This window comes from Balaenoptera ricei, chromosome 12 (assembly GCF_028023285.1).
Source record: "Balaenoptera ricei isolate mBalRic1 chromosome 12, mBalRic1.hap2, whole genome shotgun sequence".
NCBI lineage: Eukaryota > Metazoa > Chordata > Mammalia > Artiodactyla > Balaenopteridae > Balaenoptera > Balaenoptera ricei.
Genome location: NC_082650.1, coordinates 33408000 through 33423623, shown reverse-complemented (window position 1 = coordinate 33423623; position 15624 = coordinate 33408000). Strand labels below are relative to the sequence as shown.

At 38.8% G+C, this 15624-nt stretch overlaps 1 protein-coding gene across 4 annotated transcripts in view; it reads right to left on the bottom strand.

Moving 5' to 3' along the window:
- The window catches only part of ARHGAP18 (Rho GTPase activating protein 18), a 125049-nt gene that overhangs the window by 55599 nt on the left and 53826 nt on the right, over positions 1–15624 (bottom strand). For all 4 annotated transcript variants that reach the window (XM_059941241.1, XM_059941242.1, XM_059941239.1 and 1 more), the window contains exon 2: positions 2880–3076. In XM_059941241.1, coding sequence (XP_059797224.1) covers positions 2880–3076 — 197 coding nt within the window. The remainder of the gene's footprint in view (positions 1–2879; positions 3077–15624) is intronic.

Sequence of the window (15624 nt, the reverse complement as noted above, 5' to 3'; positions counted from 1 at the left end):
CCCCAGGTCAGCACATCAAAGTCATGTTTTGTACAAATTTTTTTTTAAAAGCACACTATTTTCACCAAAAAGACCAAAATGGCTTATTATAGGAAACTAATTAAACAACTGAATCCATTCAAAACACTGAAAGGAAGTAAACAGTAAAGCAAATGTTGTATACAATCTACTGACGATTCGGGTCTTCCCTGGCAGTCCAGTGGTTAAGACTCCGCGCTCCCACTGCAGGGGCACGGGTTCGATCCCTGGTCAGGGAACTAAGATTCCATATGCCAGGCAGCGCGGCCAAAAAAAAAAAGATCTGTTGATGATTAACAGAAAAACTGAATGATAACTAGAATAGATTCACTCCAAGCTCCATGTTTATAGAGGAAATTGAAAGACCAAGGACTTGGGACACAAAAGACCTGTGTCCATACCCCATTTCTGCACCTTGATGGCCATGTCATTTTGGCCGAGTCACTTAGCCTCAAGCTGACTCTGTTTTCTCATCTGTAAACTAAACCACAGGTGCCCTGGCTGCCTCATAACCAAATGTGAGAATGTCACATGGGAAGAACTTTGCAGAGCTCTATTATAGTCCATATCACATGATGGAGCACTGACTGGTGTGCCCATCTATCCTTCTCTACTATCTAAACTCCATGAGGGCAGAACTAAAGTATTAATAGCCTTGGCTTCAAGAAACATAAGGCAGTGCCAGGCATTCTGCATGCCAGGCAACAAAAACTGTTTACTGACATAGAAAGTCAGCCATGATTATTAAGGCTGTTAAGGTAGAACTCAGTATAAGTGTATAAAACCAAATGGCCAGAAAAAAGCTGATATTGCCATGATAAGGGAAGTAAACAAGATTACAATACAGAGTCACTTGTTCCATTAAAAAGTAGAGGTAAAATTCAAACAATTTAAAGTCAAAGAAAAGGCATGGGTGTATAGAAACAGTCCCAATTCTTCCCGATAATCACATCATGAACAACACTCTACGAATCCATTTTAGTCTTGGAGAATTGTGAAATAGCTAAGGACACATGGTTATGTATCAGGCTTGAGTGCTGCTTTCTGCAGAATGTTTTCTCCTTACTCAGCAGGCCACTGGTATGGTGTTGCCATCTTGAAACATTGAGACAGAAAGGTTGGGAGACACTATTACCACAAAAAAGCTCAACTGGATTGGTAAAGTAAGAAAGAATGAGAGTAAAATGAAAGAGAACCCAAATAAAAGAATGAGTTGGTTATAATTTTCTTTTACAAATCCGTGTTAAATTAAGGAAAATCTCTAACTTTTCTTTTTCAAGTATTATTGGTTGCTTTTTTCCAACAAATGTTATAGCAAAGGAGAAAAGCCTATTTATGTATTGATAGATTTCAGTACTAAACAACTTGATGCTAAATCATTTAGCATCATTAAGAAGTCTTCTGTTGAGAGCCTCCCTGGTGGCGCAGTGGTTAAGAATTCGCCTGCCAATGCAGGGGACCGGGGTTCGAGCCCTGGTCTGGCTCGAACACATGCCACAGAGCAACTAAGCCTGTGCTCCACAACTACTGAACCTGTGCTCTAGAGCCCACGAGCCACAACTACTGAAGCCCACGCGCCTAGAGCCCATGCTCCACAACAAGAGAAGCCACGCAATGAGAAGCCCACGCACCGCAACGAAGAATAGTCCCCACTCCCGCAACTAGAGAAAGCCCGCACGCAGCAACAAAGACCCAACACAGTCAAAAATAAATAAACTTATATATATAAAAAAGAAGTCTTCTGTTGAAAAACAGGTCACTACTAGCAGTGGGTCCCAAGGTACTAACTGTGGCTCTTACTTTCTTGGCATTTGTATCAACTTATACACCAAAGACTTACTTACAAACTTATAGATGGCACAAGGCATAGAAAGAATGCTAATATAATAGATGCCAGAGCTGTGCATCAGAAACCTAGTATCTACTTTAAGAGATTAGCCAAAAAAAAAAAAAAAAAAGCATGAAATTTAAGAGGAAAATAAAAAGTGAAGTTTTACATGTTTCTTCCAGAATATCAAATACAGTAGTGGAGACTGTGGGAAACACGGCTAGAAAGAGACTTGAGAGAAATTATGAACCAAATACAAGAAGTAAATATGGAGGTTAAGAATGCTAATACCAACTTCCACTGTCCAAATCTGTACCCTGAGCTTAGCTGGCTAAACTGTGGCACTGCTGCCAATCTGGAGGATGATGCTTTGAAAGATAAGATGACCAGGACTGGGATAGGTCTGCGAATCACCAACAAGGATTGATTTATGTGAATCTTTCCTTCTAGAAAAAGTTACTTGGCTAGTAACAAGATAACTATCCTCAACCATTTGAAAGGGTATCATGCAAAAAATAAAACAGACTTGTTCTGCTCTTCCAGAAGGCAGATCTACAATAAGTGAGTAAAAGGTAGTGTAGAGCAGATTGTAAATCAATAAAATAAAGAACATCGAAACAGCTCAAGCTGACGGGAAAGCATCAGCACCATCAGCATCTATACTCACTAGAGGCCAAATGGCCATGTGGCTAGGATACCACAGAAGGAACTTAAATAAAGCTTAGATGATTTCAAAATTCAAGTCTAACTCTAAGAGTCTATGATACAGCAAGCTTAGCCAACAAGATTCTAGCCACATCCAAAACTAAGTGAATTTACTTATGCCACTTATATTTGTCAGTTGCATCTATAAATCTGCCACAATTAAGTCATTTTCAAGATGAAAGGCAGCTACCATTTATCTTTTTCTGGTTTTCCTAGCTTTAATTTTTTTTCCTCCTCTTCCTTTCCATGTCTTCATTTCCCATCAATACATATTTAAAAAGACAGAGAGAAAAAAAAGAAAAAAAAGTTTTATTAATTTCATTATTACCATCAGGCTCTTTGACAACCACCACCTCTTGATCTTCTTGTCTGTTCTCACTAGATTTCTTGATATTTTCTAGTTCGGTCCAATAATCTTCCATAGATAGTTCATCCAAAGAATCCTGGGAACTTGATCGATCAAATGGAGGCCTTTCTACAACTTTGGTGATTTCCTGGTTCATAGTATACTGGCCATATCTGCGACTATAAATTCAAAAGAAAACACGGTTCATCTTAGTACATGAAGAAGTAGTACAATTTCTAAAATATCATAGTACTGAGCTGGAGAATTTGGAAACTCAAGTTCTCCTTAACAAAACGAAAGAGATGTGTATTTTGAAACTTTACCTTGAGAGGCTACTGATTATAATATTCTTGTAGAATGAACAGTTTTATCCTCTATGGAAAAGCATGGCAAAGAACAAACAGCAATGCGATAAATATTTTTCCATTTCCATTTCATTTAAATTATTTTAAGTCTTCTTTAAAACTGAAAATTTGTTCTTAGAAAGCAACAGGTTAAATCTTGATTAGAGGTTAATTAAATTGGGATTGAATTTCACACAGTATTTCATATTTATCATTGATACCTATAAATCAAACTCAATCAACCCTTACATAGCAAATATCCGCAATCAATGAATGAGGTAACATTTGAATTTTCATTTTGTTTTTTGGAACCGAAACATGAATAGAAGGATGGTATATTAAGTTTGCTGATACACTGTATTTTAGAAAGCAACTTTTAATATTTACACTTATAAATGTACCTATTATTACATATATTTTAAAACATGGTAAAAAGTGTATTTATTGGCAATTCTGAATAAGTAGTTAGGAATTACCTTGTAAACATTTGGTTAAATATAATCTATGAAGAAAAGGATAAGTGAATAAATTTTTTAATGACTTCAACTATATTTTTTTCTTCATAAGTCATATCCTGCCTACTACTAACATTGAATTAAAGGGCCTAATAATAAAAAACCCATATAGAATAGAAATATTAAATTGTTTCATTATTGCTTATATTGAGATAGAGAGGGAAAAGCCTTATTACTTGAAGGAGGAAATTTTTCAGCTATGGTTTTTCCCCTTTATATTCAATAATTTTTCAGAAATACAATTTGAGTAGAGACAATAACTGGTGAATGAGTGTTTTGTTATTCTAATATCAAATTGCTTTTTTATCTCCCAAGAAGACATTAGGAAGTAATACTCTGCTAGACTGGTTTTACTTACTGCACATAGAGAAAATAAAAAGAAATGCGACTAAACAAAATTCTTTAATAGTGTGTGAACATTTTCACATTTAAACTGGCCTTTCCCATAGTTATTTAAAATAGTAGGATTTAATATAGCATAAGGAAGAAGGTCACTAAACTCTGGTCGAATCTACCCAGCAGTTTAATTCCAACTGACTTCTTAGAAAAAAGTCAAAGAACTTAATTACCTATTGCTGCAAATAAATGCAATATAACTGACTGTTTAACTGTAATGCGCTAATCGGCCAGTTTTATCCCTTTAAAGATGGTTCTCTCTGCCTTGATTACATACTTCATTAATGCTGGTTGCATGAATGATGGAACAATCCCTATAATCTCACCCCAGCAGCAACCCTGGCGTGGTGATGGGTGGGCGTTAGAATGAGGGCCAACAGGAGGAAGTCTAGACATGTTTGTGTGAATCTCTTTCCTCTAGCCTCCATTGTCCATTGTTTGCCGCCCTCCATCCCTTAATTCAAAGGACACTTCCTCCCTCCCTGCCCCAACTCCTGTTTACATCCTTGTATCCCACCCTGTGGCCATGATACCATCGGTGTTCTCAGTTTAGGGTTTACACTCCTGATTCTTAAATTACAATGTGAATGAGAAAGCTCTCTTTTCTCTTAAAAATGAAAAGTAAATTCTATTTTTTATTTCTGTGATCACCAGCTCAACTGATCTCTGGTTCATATTCCTTAATCCTGCTTTATCAGGATAGCTAAAGCTAATTTACAGTGTTTGCCGGATTCATTTTTGGTTTATTTCATGTCAAATATATAGACGCCCTTCCTTGCTTTTATTTTACCTCTCATTAGAATGTAAGATTGTCTACTTTATTGCTATTTTCGACAACCCTTAGCCCCACGGGAGATCATGATGAGAACTGTGGAATGTGTGAAGTATAATGACTAATGCCAAATAATTTGGTTTATCTTCTCACAGGAAAGTGGTGCCGTTGAACGAAAAGTACATTAAGCCTTTCACTCCTGAAGGAATGTGTTTATTCTGGCAAGAATTTTCCAGTAAATTTCCATTAAGATAAGAGCATGTGCAGAAAAATGCAAGGGCATCGGAGCAACAGCATTGTTACGTAAATATACTTTCTATAGCAAGCCCTGCTTTCAAAACACGCATAAATCGAAAATCTAATCGCTTAGTGCTGATGAATCGACTCAATATTTTGACTTTAATAAGATTCAAAAGCTGAACAGGTTTGTTGTAACAACCTGAAGATACTGAGTCATGAGAAGGAGGATTTTTCTTTTTCTTTTTTTGGATCACTGGCAAATGTTGCAAGAAAACAATTTTTTTTAAATATTAGGGGATGGAGTGTAGGGAGGAGGCAACCGTCCAGTGATAGTTCCCTCCTTAGTCAGCTGCCGAATAGTTTATATTTTCTCTAAAAATGTGACTGAACATTCTTTATTCACAGTTTACATCAATAAACATGTCATGACACTGCTTTTCTTCTTAGAATAGTCTCACTTTTGTACTCCAGACAGGCCACAGCTAAAAGCCTGGCCCTTCTTAAAACTGTCCTGGTAAGAGGCCAGTTAACTAGTTTCCTCTCTTCTGTTTTTAGGAGTATGTTTCACGACACCATGTTCATTCTGCAAATTGGGCTCAAAAACATGAAAGCAACATCTGCTAGACATAATGAAGTATGGAGCAGAAATATTCTGTATTTCCAAAAGATCCCAGGCAACACATGGTACTCAAATCAGAGAAACACACGCTTTGCCCCACAGGCAACTACCAATTACCTCCGCCTGACTTACCGGCAAATGATGGTTCTCTGTTCGCTTTTCCTCACTCCCCATCCAGAATCCCATGTGCTACACATCCATGACCACTCTTCCAAAACTCCCCCATTTCTCACCTTTTACAACTATAACTACAGAACCAGACACTGTCCTCTAAGAGAAGATGCTTCCTAGTCCACTGTACAAGTCTTGCTCTAATACATCACAGTATTATCACTTGGGCTTTTTTTTCCCATGGGCGCTATAACATCACCAGCAAATACTCAACTTTACAGACCCCATGGGCCTTTATGGTGTGTTATCTTGCTGGCATGTCCTTGTGCTGTGTTGATAAAAACTGGAGTTTTGTTTCCTTATATTTTCCCCAGGTATATTTTATCCCATTTTTCTGTAATATTTTTTCCACCTGGCCAGTGAATTTCAAATGTACTGGTATCATCAGGGTGTTAGTGATACCTGTTATTTTTTTTGTCGTAGAGGATCTTAAGGTGATCTGACACAAGCTGTCCTCCACAAGGAGTTAAGAGTTTGCCATGCGCCATGCTGTGGTCCACTAGAGGAAAATTGCTTGATTCGTCCTAGCACCAATGCAGTCAGTGAAACAACGGGGAAATACATAGGACTAGGATTCATAAATACCAAATGGTTCCAGCTCAACTTTTTTTCATGATCCTTGGAAAATCACTTCTCTGATTCTAACATTTTCCTATCTATAAAATGGAAAGAATGCCAACAGCCTTGACTGCTTTGTTTGTTGTGAGGTATCAAATAAGAATTCCTATTAAAGTGTCTCAGAGGTAGCCAAGAAGAAGGCACTCGTTAGTATCATTGCTAACATTTGTGTAACTGCTAACTACAGATAACTGCCACTCCCATAGTTTAATAAGGTCACCTTTGCCCTCTTCTGAGGTTCAGAGAAATTACTTATCCTCTAGGGACAGTCATTCTTAAACCTTTGGTCTCAGACCTCCTTTACACACTTAAAAATTTTCAAGGGCTTCCAGAGTGTTTTTGAGATAGATTATATCCACTGATACGGACACTATTAGATATTAAAAACAAAAAAAATTCAAACACTAATTAATTTAAGAATAAGAATAATAAATATCTTAAATAACATTTGGGGCAGGGGGGAAGCCCTATATTTTCCAAACCAAGAAAAAAAAATAGTGAGATAAGTAGCATTGTTTTACATTTTTGAAACTGTCTTTAATGTCTGGCTTAATAGAAGACATCTGGATTCTCACATCTGCCTCTGCATTTACTCTTCTGAGATATTGTAAGTCATGTAGTTTCTGGGAAACTCCGCTGTATTCTCAGGAGGGAATGAGAATGAAAAAGGCCAGTAACATCTTGGTGTTATTATGAAAATAGTTCTGATCTCCCAGACCCCTGAAAGGGTCTCAAGAGCCTCAGGTGTTCCACGACCACACTTTGAAAACACTGCTCCAGGATTTCTCAAAAACACCGAATGGATCTGAAAAAGCACTTTTCAATTCTGTGGGCAACACTCCAGAAAGCCTTACTGAAAGAAACAGACATGCTCTCCTAGTGACCTTTGACCTACTTTTTTGTTTATTTTAGTTTAGTTTTACAGCCTTTCATCAAGACTGGGACTTATTCCAATGATATATCCATATTTCATTCATACTACAATGACAAAGAATAAAAGCATTATTTAAAAACCCCTACCTTGCCAATGTCTTCCATCATTTGCTTTTTTTTTTTTTAATAAATTTATTTATTTTATTTATTTATTTTTGGCTGCGTTGGGTCTTTGTTGCTGCATGCAGGCTTTCCCTAGTTGCGGCGAGAGGGGGCTACTCTTTGTTGCGGTGCGCGAGCTTCCCACTGCAGTGGCTTCTCTTGTTGCGGAGCATGGGCTCTAGGTGCCCAGGCTTCAGTAGTTGTGGCACATGGGCTCAATAGTTGTGGTGCACGGGTTTAGTTGCTCTGCAGCATGTGGGATCTTCCCAGACCAGAGCTCGAACCTGTGTCTCCTGCATTGGCAGGCAGATTCTTAACCACTGCACCACCAGGGAAGTCCCCCATCATTTGCTTTTATCCGCCATGTACAATGGGCAGAAATCCTCTCTAAGCTTCCCCTTTTGCCCGGTGTATTTGAAAATGTGTATTTTCTTTAATGCTCCTTTGTCATCCATCTGTACCTCTTCCTACAATCATCTCGAGGTATTTATTTGGAACTAGGACATTTCTTTGAACTCATATTTAACTATCTGATCCAATCTCTACTTTTTGTACCCTACCCCATCAAGAATCATATTGCTACACTTCATATTCAGTCTGTCTCCTGGTCCTGCTCCTTCCAGGGCATTTTTGTGGCCCAAAGTCTGCTTTCTTGAAGTCCTTTGATGCTAGGACTTGGTTTTGTTTTCTTTTCTTACAAGATCCTTTCTAAAAGAGGTACACTCTCTTTCATGCTCCTTATTCGACTTTTACTTCCAACACAGGAAAAGAAGTGACTGGGTTGAGAGATATAAGAGAATAAGGTTTTTTTTGTTCTGTTTTTAATGTGCCAAAAAAAAAGTTCTTACTGAGATCATGATTTATCATCAACCATAATGACCAAGTATATTTTAGATAAAGCCATATTTATTGAAGTGTAGACTTTAGAATGGTACTGGACCTTAGAGATTTAAACCTATCCCATCATTTTCTAGATGAGGTAATGAGGCGCCAGGGTTAAGTCTTCTTCAAAATCTCAGCAAAGTGATGGTGGAACCAAAATTAGTGTCCTCATTTCTTCTTCGGTCTATTATACCAAATAGACTAGAAAGGGTAGAATTTACTTTTTTCACATCTGATGCTCCAGTCTTTGTGAGTCTATATTGCACATAGCAAAACCAAAAGTGATCTTGTTCACACAGTCTATAATTAACATTTTAAAATGACCACTACACTTATCTAGAGAAAAATACATTTAACAAACAAATCATACCTCTTTAAAATGCATGAGAATTCTTTTCCAATGCATTTTATAAACAGTGGTTTGTGCCATGCTGGGGCACGACTTCAAATACACCCATTTTTTAAAAAGCTTTGTTTTGAAGATGTTTAAAATTTTTTTAAATGTTTTAAAAATTCACTGTCTCTCCAGCTACATTATCTCTAGGCTGGGGGTAAAAAAGTGTTTCTGATGTGTAGATCTTTCTCTTTTATTTTGTCAGTGATATTAAAGAAGTAATCACTGCCATCATGAGATGGTGAAGCTATTAATACTCGTAATGGCCTTGTCCATAAGACTACACACTGAATTTGAGTGACTATGAAGAGCTGCAGCCTATGAATGACCCAAGTCATTTTTCCCTGGGAAGTGAATGCCTACTATTGTTTAGCTGAAAGCAGTAATTATTAGAAGTGGCTCTGACACCAGAAAGAAAGAACACTGACAGTGCCTTAAGGCAGTAAGAAGTTGATTGGAAAGCAATCCCACACTGGCCTCTCCCCACTCCCAGGCAGCCTTCAGAGCCCAGGGAAAGGATTCCTCACATCTTCTACCTGACCCAATTGCTATTATTTTTAAAATATATGTTAGTTTTCACATTTCAAGTAAACTTACTTTTATCCTTTGCATATTTTACCCCTTTCATGTGGGGGAAGAATAAAACCCATTATTTCTTTCAGCTTTCTTTTTCTTTAAAAATAAACGTCACTTAACATATGTCTAGCACATTGCTGTAGTCGGCACAGAGCGTCCACCCAAGTTTGACCCACAGCAAAACAATGAGCAAATGAACTGATGATGCTCTATTTACTTAGCTTTGCCTGAGTAAAGCTGAGAAGAGAAGCCCATTAGTGACGCTGCTGAGAGAGAGCTTTGAAAACGTGGCTTTCTCACTTTTACAGAAAACTATGGTAGAACCAATTCATACGTGAACATCACTAAAAGAACAGGGGTACAGGCAGCAGCGACTACCACCAAGTCTAGTAGAAAGAAAGGAGAAAAGGCACAAGACAGAAGGGCATGTGGGAGAGTCATGAGGCAGCCAAAGCAAATTGGAAAAACTCCCTTCCCTTTTAAGTATAGACGTAGAGTATGTAAAGGGGAAGTTATGGGCTAACACCGGCCACCAGACATAGGTCTTTCTTATTTTCGAGCGTTGGTTCTGGGTAGAAGTGAGATCCTCTTTGTTTTGAGCTCCCCCAATCTCTCTCAGGAGGCAGTTTTTCCTCCTCCATTGGCAACAAGACTCAACAACAAGTAGCCAAATGGTAGCCAGGAATCTGAACGTCTAAGTCATTTTCCAAGACGAGGGTAAAGAGGTCAGCAGTGGGACTTGACATGAAATATCAAGATCTTGGAAGACTGGTTCAAAGCATATCGAACTGAGTTTGCATATGCACTCCACTCAATTCTCCATCACCAGGACTTGTATCTACCTGACACTTGGATGTACCTGACACAGCTCTTCTCCAGAACTCTCTCCTTTCCTTGTTCTGGTTAGTTTCAAGCCATCTGGAGATTCAACACCAGCAGCCGCTTTGCATTCGGCGTATAGGCTCTCCAGCTGGAAATGTTTTCCAGTTGTCATTACTCAATTTCATATCTTGGTGTCTTTCTCCATGGGGGTTGGAGTAAAGAAAGACATTTCCACGCTCCTTCAGTCTCCCCACAATCCTGACCACATCCTGCACTGTAGTACTCATGATTGTATCTCTACCACTACACTGTATGTTCCTTGCTGCAAGGATCTGCAGAGTTTTTTGTTTGTTTGTTTGGGGGTTTTTGTTTGTTTGTCTTTCATCTGGGTATCCCTGGGTTTAGCCATCCATTTGCCAGAGCAGATGCTTGGGAACTGTTCAATTATTAATTACTGATTTATGGCTGCTTCTGAAACAACAACATCCTTTTAATTTCTAAGGTGTTTCTCACTTAATTGCACAAAACTACAAAGGAATAAAACAGGGACATGAAAAGTAGACAGTAAAGAAATCAGTCATCAGGAAACTCTAAAAGGTAATTAATAGGTAATTGTTCTATGCCTCTGTAACTCTTGTGTGTTTAATTTGAAAGCAGCCTTCCTTATGAGGGGATAAAAACATACAAAAGAAAGGGCCAATTTCATACCATACTGTACCTAATATTAAGTCACAAACAAGCACTGGCATACAGTTTGTTAAGCACACATTCCCTGGTTTCATCCTGTCAACTTAATCTCTAAAATAAATTTTAAAATATTTGTTGAATGCCTGGTGTACGTTGGGCACCTTATCAGAGATGTCTGTTCAACCGACCTCCTCAAGCCTTTATCTTGAAAGAGATTATAAATGACACTGAAACTAGGCATGCGTGGAATCTTCCAGGTCCTCACTGAACCAGCGGCCCAGACAACTCTCCAGCATGGGCCTCTGGGTCATGACCTATGCTTTAGCATTGTCTCTAACACTCTTCAGGCCCTGCTGTGGTTCACCACTCCTTCCTCAGAAAGAATTTCCCTTCCTCTCTAACTGTCACTACCCACTCACCTCCAGCTCACCCTCCGCCCAAACAACGATTTCCCTAGATTAAGCTCAACAATTTGAGGTTACCTCCACAGCCCAGCCTGGGATCCCTCCTTCTCCCCGTGACTTTGCCACAGTCCTCCTGGATTTGTCTGCAGCTCACTCACTGGTCCATAATTGAGGCTGTTCTTTCCTGAGATGGAGTCTAGCTTTCTCACCACAATCGTCTAAAGCCTGGTTCTTGTTTCACAATAGTCATGAGGCTTCAAAGGTAGCTATCAGCACCCAAAATTGTCATCAACCTTTCATCCTTTTTTTTTTTTTTTTGCTTTTGACAAATCAAATTTTTGTCTTTTTGGTTTCAGGGCTGTGCTTTTTTCTTTCTGAGGAATCCATCAAGTTCTCAACACATTTTCAGAGGTGAAATGAACAAAGGGATTCACTAATGAAGACCAAAAGTCTTCCCATCTTCTCTAATATGCTTGAACTCGTCATTCAAAAGTCCCCATCATGCCTTCTATTAGCTTAGAATCTCAGCATTACAGTTCACCAATATGCCTTAAAAATACATTAATACAAACATATAAATTTTCATCAATGTGCAACTCTCTCACATACAAGACATAACAATATACTTCAGGATCTGGGATCCAGGATAGATGTTTAACTGTTGGCCAGGAATCTCATTCTGGGCGCTGACTGACTAAAGATTGACAAATTACAGTTTTCTGATATCCCTCTCCAATTCATAAAGTAGGTTGCTTTTTTTTTTTTTTTTTTTTAGTAGGTTGCTATTGATTCATAATACCTACCATCATATAGGTACTAACAAAATATCTGTCGATAAAACACAAAACTATGAACATTAATATTTTTAAAATTTAATATTGGAATAGTGTTGAATAAAATATTGGTTTTATTTATTTCTATGGGCCAACCTCTTGCCCTTCTGTAAGACTTTATATACACAGTAACATCAATTTTCCTATGTCAATAAAAACGTGGACACAAGGCAAAGTTGGATTTTAAAAGAAACCTTTTGATAATAACTGAAGCTAAATGCATGGGCATATACTTTGGAAAAGATGCAGGCATTATTATTAAACTCTTTTTGGTTCTTTGTGATTATTTGTTACAATAAGGTAGAGAAATCATCTATCTCAGTTGGGCTACAGGGGCATGAAACCAAGCTTCCACCAGACAGCATAAGGAACGCTATAGACAAACACTGGAAAAAAATGTTAAAAGTGAAAGGATGTCTGTGTTTATGTTACACAATGAAAAGGGAGAGGATACACACTTCTACATCATTTCAAAGTAATGCTGGTGAGTAGTAATAGCAGAACAATTTAAAACAGCAGCAACAGTGTGGCAGATACCTGGTTAGGAAAAAAGAAAGCTGCTTCACTTAGGCTGCAAAGTGTAATTTTATGGATAGCTCCAAATGACCTTCAAAGACTATAATGCTCCACCAATAAGTACTGAAGGTCAGGAAGTATTTTTATAAGCCAGGTCCTAAAAGTCAGCTGTACTGAGGAGATGGAGGGGGGTGGTGAAGAAATAATTTCCAGCTTTTCAAATAATTTAGCCAAGCTTAGAAACAATCCATCCGTAACATTTTCCACTAAATGTCTTCGGAAATCAGTTACAAAGTAGACTATGTGAATATTACAGGATAAATTTTCCTTTTTAAATGAGATTATCTGAGGCCTCTTTTTTCTTAGTATGCTTTAGAATCTGAGCTGACCCAACACAAGTCAGATGTGAACGCAAGTAGCCTAAAAGAGACATGAAATATAAAATAAAACATGGGAAACTAAAGGCAATTTCCAACGGTAAAGTACTGCCCGGGGGTGGGGGCTTTAACCTTAACTTTTGAAGGAAAAACAAAACAAAACAAAAATCCCACAAAAACAAGTGATTTCACTCAAAGCCACCGAGCTCTGTTTGGAGGACAGGAACAGGTCTCAGAGGGCAGAGAGACCTAAGGTGACCATGAGGGATGGGCAAGGGCTTTATGGGAAGGAATTATGGGAACATACAGGCAATGAGGGGAGGAAATGCAGAAGGGAAAGAAAAAATATTAATAAGAAAACATAACTAATGCTATTCCTTAGCATTACCACATCATCTGGCATAGTTACGGGCACACCAAGCTCTGGTAAATGCCACCCACAGGACATCAAATTCTGGGAGGATTAAATCCTCCAAACTGGAAGTTTATGAACCTGTCCTAGTTGAATTCCTATCTTGGTCCTCTTAGGAAGCTCCTCAGTCTCCAGCTTATCACCAGGCTTATGCCAGCCTACTACTGACCTGTTACTTACATGGGGCAGCAATATTAGCACTTAGCCAAAAGCAATATGGCATCCAGTTCCAAAATGCCATTCCATGTGGGAATTTGAAACAAGCTAAGAAGTCCACAAGAAGCCAGTATCCCTGAGAGTTCCCTCCCTAGCCACGACCCAGGCTGTTGGCTCTCTATAAACAGCTGATGCTAAATCAAGGTCCAGCTCAAGGACGTCCACCTCCAGTTTTCCACTGCCATCCCTCTTGCTCTCTACTCCCCACTGCTCTACATGGATTCTCCTTTCTGCCCAGTCCCAACAAAGAAACAATCCAGACAGAGTGATATCTAATTCTTTCCCAAAGGTCGCCTGCTGAGTTGCCTTCCTGAGTCCCACATTCTGAACTGGCCAAGGCTCCCAGAACTCACATCCCAGCCAAGTGTGTTACCCATGCCCTTCCTTGCCAGGAAAGAAGAGGTGGAAGAAAGAGTTGTTGTCTCAGGAAACTAACACTGCAGAAGAGATTAGCCATTGGGCCACTGGCTAGAGAACAGAGCCTCTTGAGACCAGAACAGAATCTGAGTAAGTTTTACAAGGAGAAGATGAAAGGACTAAGAGAATGTAGTGCCCCTAAGGTAGAAGGTGGTATTTGTGCAGGGCACCAAGGGCACGGTAGCCAGGCAGGATGATGGGATCAAAGATGAACTTCCTTTATTTGCTATACAGCAGAAACTGACACAACATTGTAAAGCAATTATACTCCAATAAAGATGTTTTAATAAAATAAAATAATAAAACATTTTTTTAAAAAAGATGAACTTCCTTTACTATCTTGTCAGGGTAAGTTGTCAGAAAAACCTAGGTTGTCAGATACTCCACAGTAAAGATCCAAGACTTAGAACTTTTTCTTGTTCTTTGTTTTTCTTTTTCAACTCAGGTGTTTGAGGGCCAACTCTTAAGAGTTCCCACCTCATAAAGGACTTTGGTTTTGCTGAAGCTGGTTCTATAAAGTAAAATACACAGCTTTTATTAGAAATATTGTGAAACTCTAAGCATATGCCAACCAATCTAATACAGGAATATAAATTTCTTAATCCAATAGCTTTGTGAATAGAAAGTTTCACTGAACAACAATGCCTACATTTAATCCTCAGTCTTCATTACAATATTGGGCAGAATTTCCTACTTAAATTTTATTTTTTAAAAAATCATTGTGGTTGGGCTTCCCTGGTGGTGCAGTGGTTGAGAATCCGCCTGCCAGTGCAGGAGACACAGGTTCGAGCCCTGGTCCGGGAAGATCCCACGTGTCGTGGAGCAACTAAGTCCGTGCACCACAACAACTGAGCCTGCGCTCTACAGCCCGCAAGCCACAACTACTGAGCCTATGTGCCACAACTACTGAAGCCCGTGCACCTAGAGCCCGTGCTCTGCAACAAGAGAAGCCACCGCAATGAGAAGCCCAAGCACCACAATGAAGAGTAGCCCCCACTCGCCGCAACTAGAGAAAGCCCGCGGGCAGCAACGAAGACCCAACACAGCCAAAAATAAAAACAAATAAATAAATAAATTTTTTAAAAAAATCATTGTGGTTATAGTCAATGAAATTAACCTACATAATGAAGTATATTTTCCATTTCAAGTAATGAAATGGACACTGGAAAAAACAGTGGAATTGGGATGAAGTGAACATTTCAGTGTTTTGGTGGAATGATGCTACAGAGCTTGGGTTCTTGCTTGATAATAATAAACAGATAACCAAGCTGTGATTCATACATTCATTCAACAAATACTGGCTCCTCATTAATTGCAAGGTACTATACATGTTGGTATCCAAAGCAGCACAGGGCCTCAACTCTGATCCCTGAGAGTTTACATGGTATGAGAAGAGATAAAACACGTAGGAAAACAACAATCTAGGGCAGCACTGGCTCCATGCAAATGACTAGTGCAGACAGCAGGTGCTGTAGTGCTCA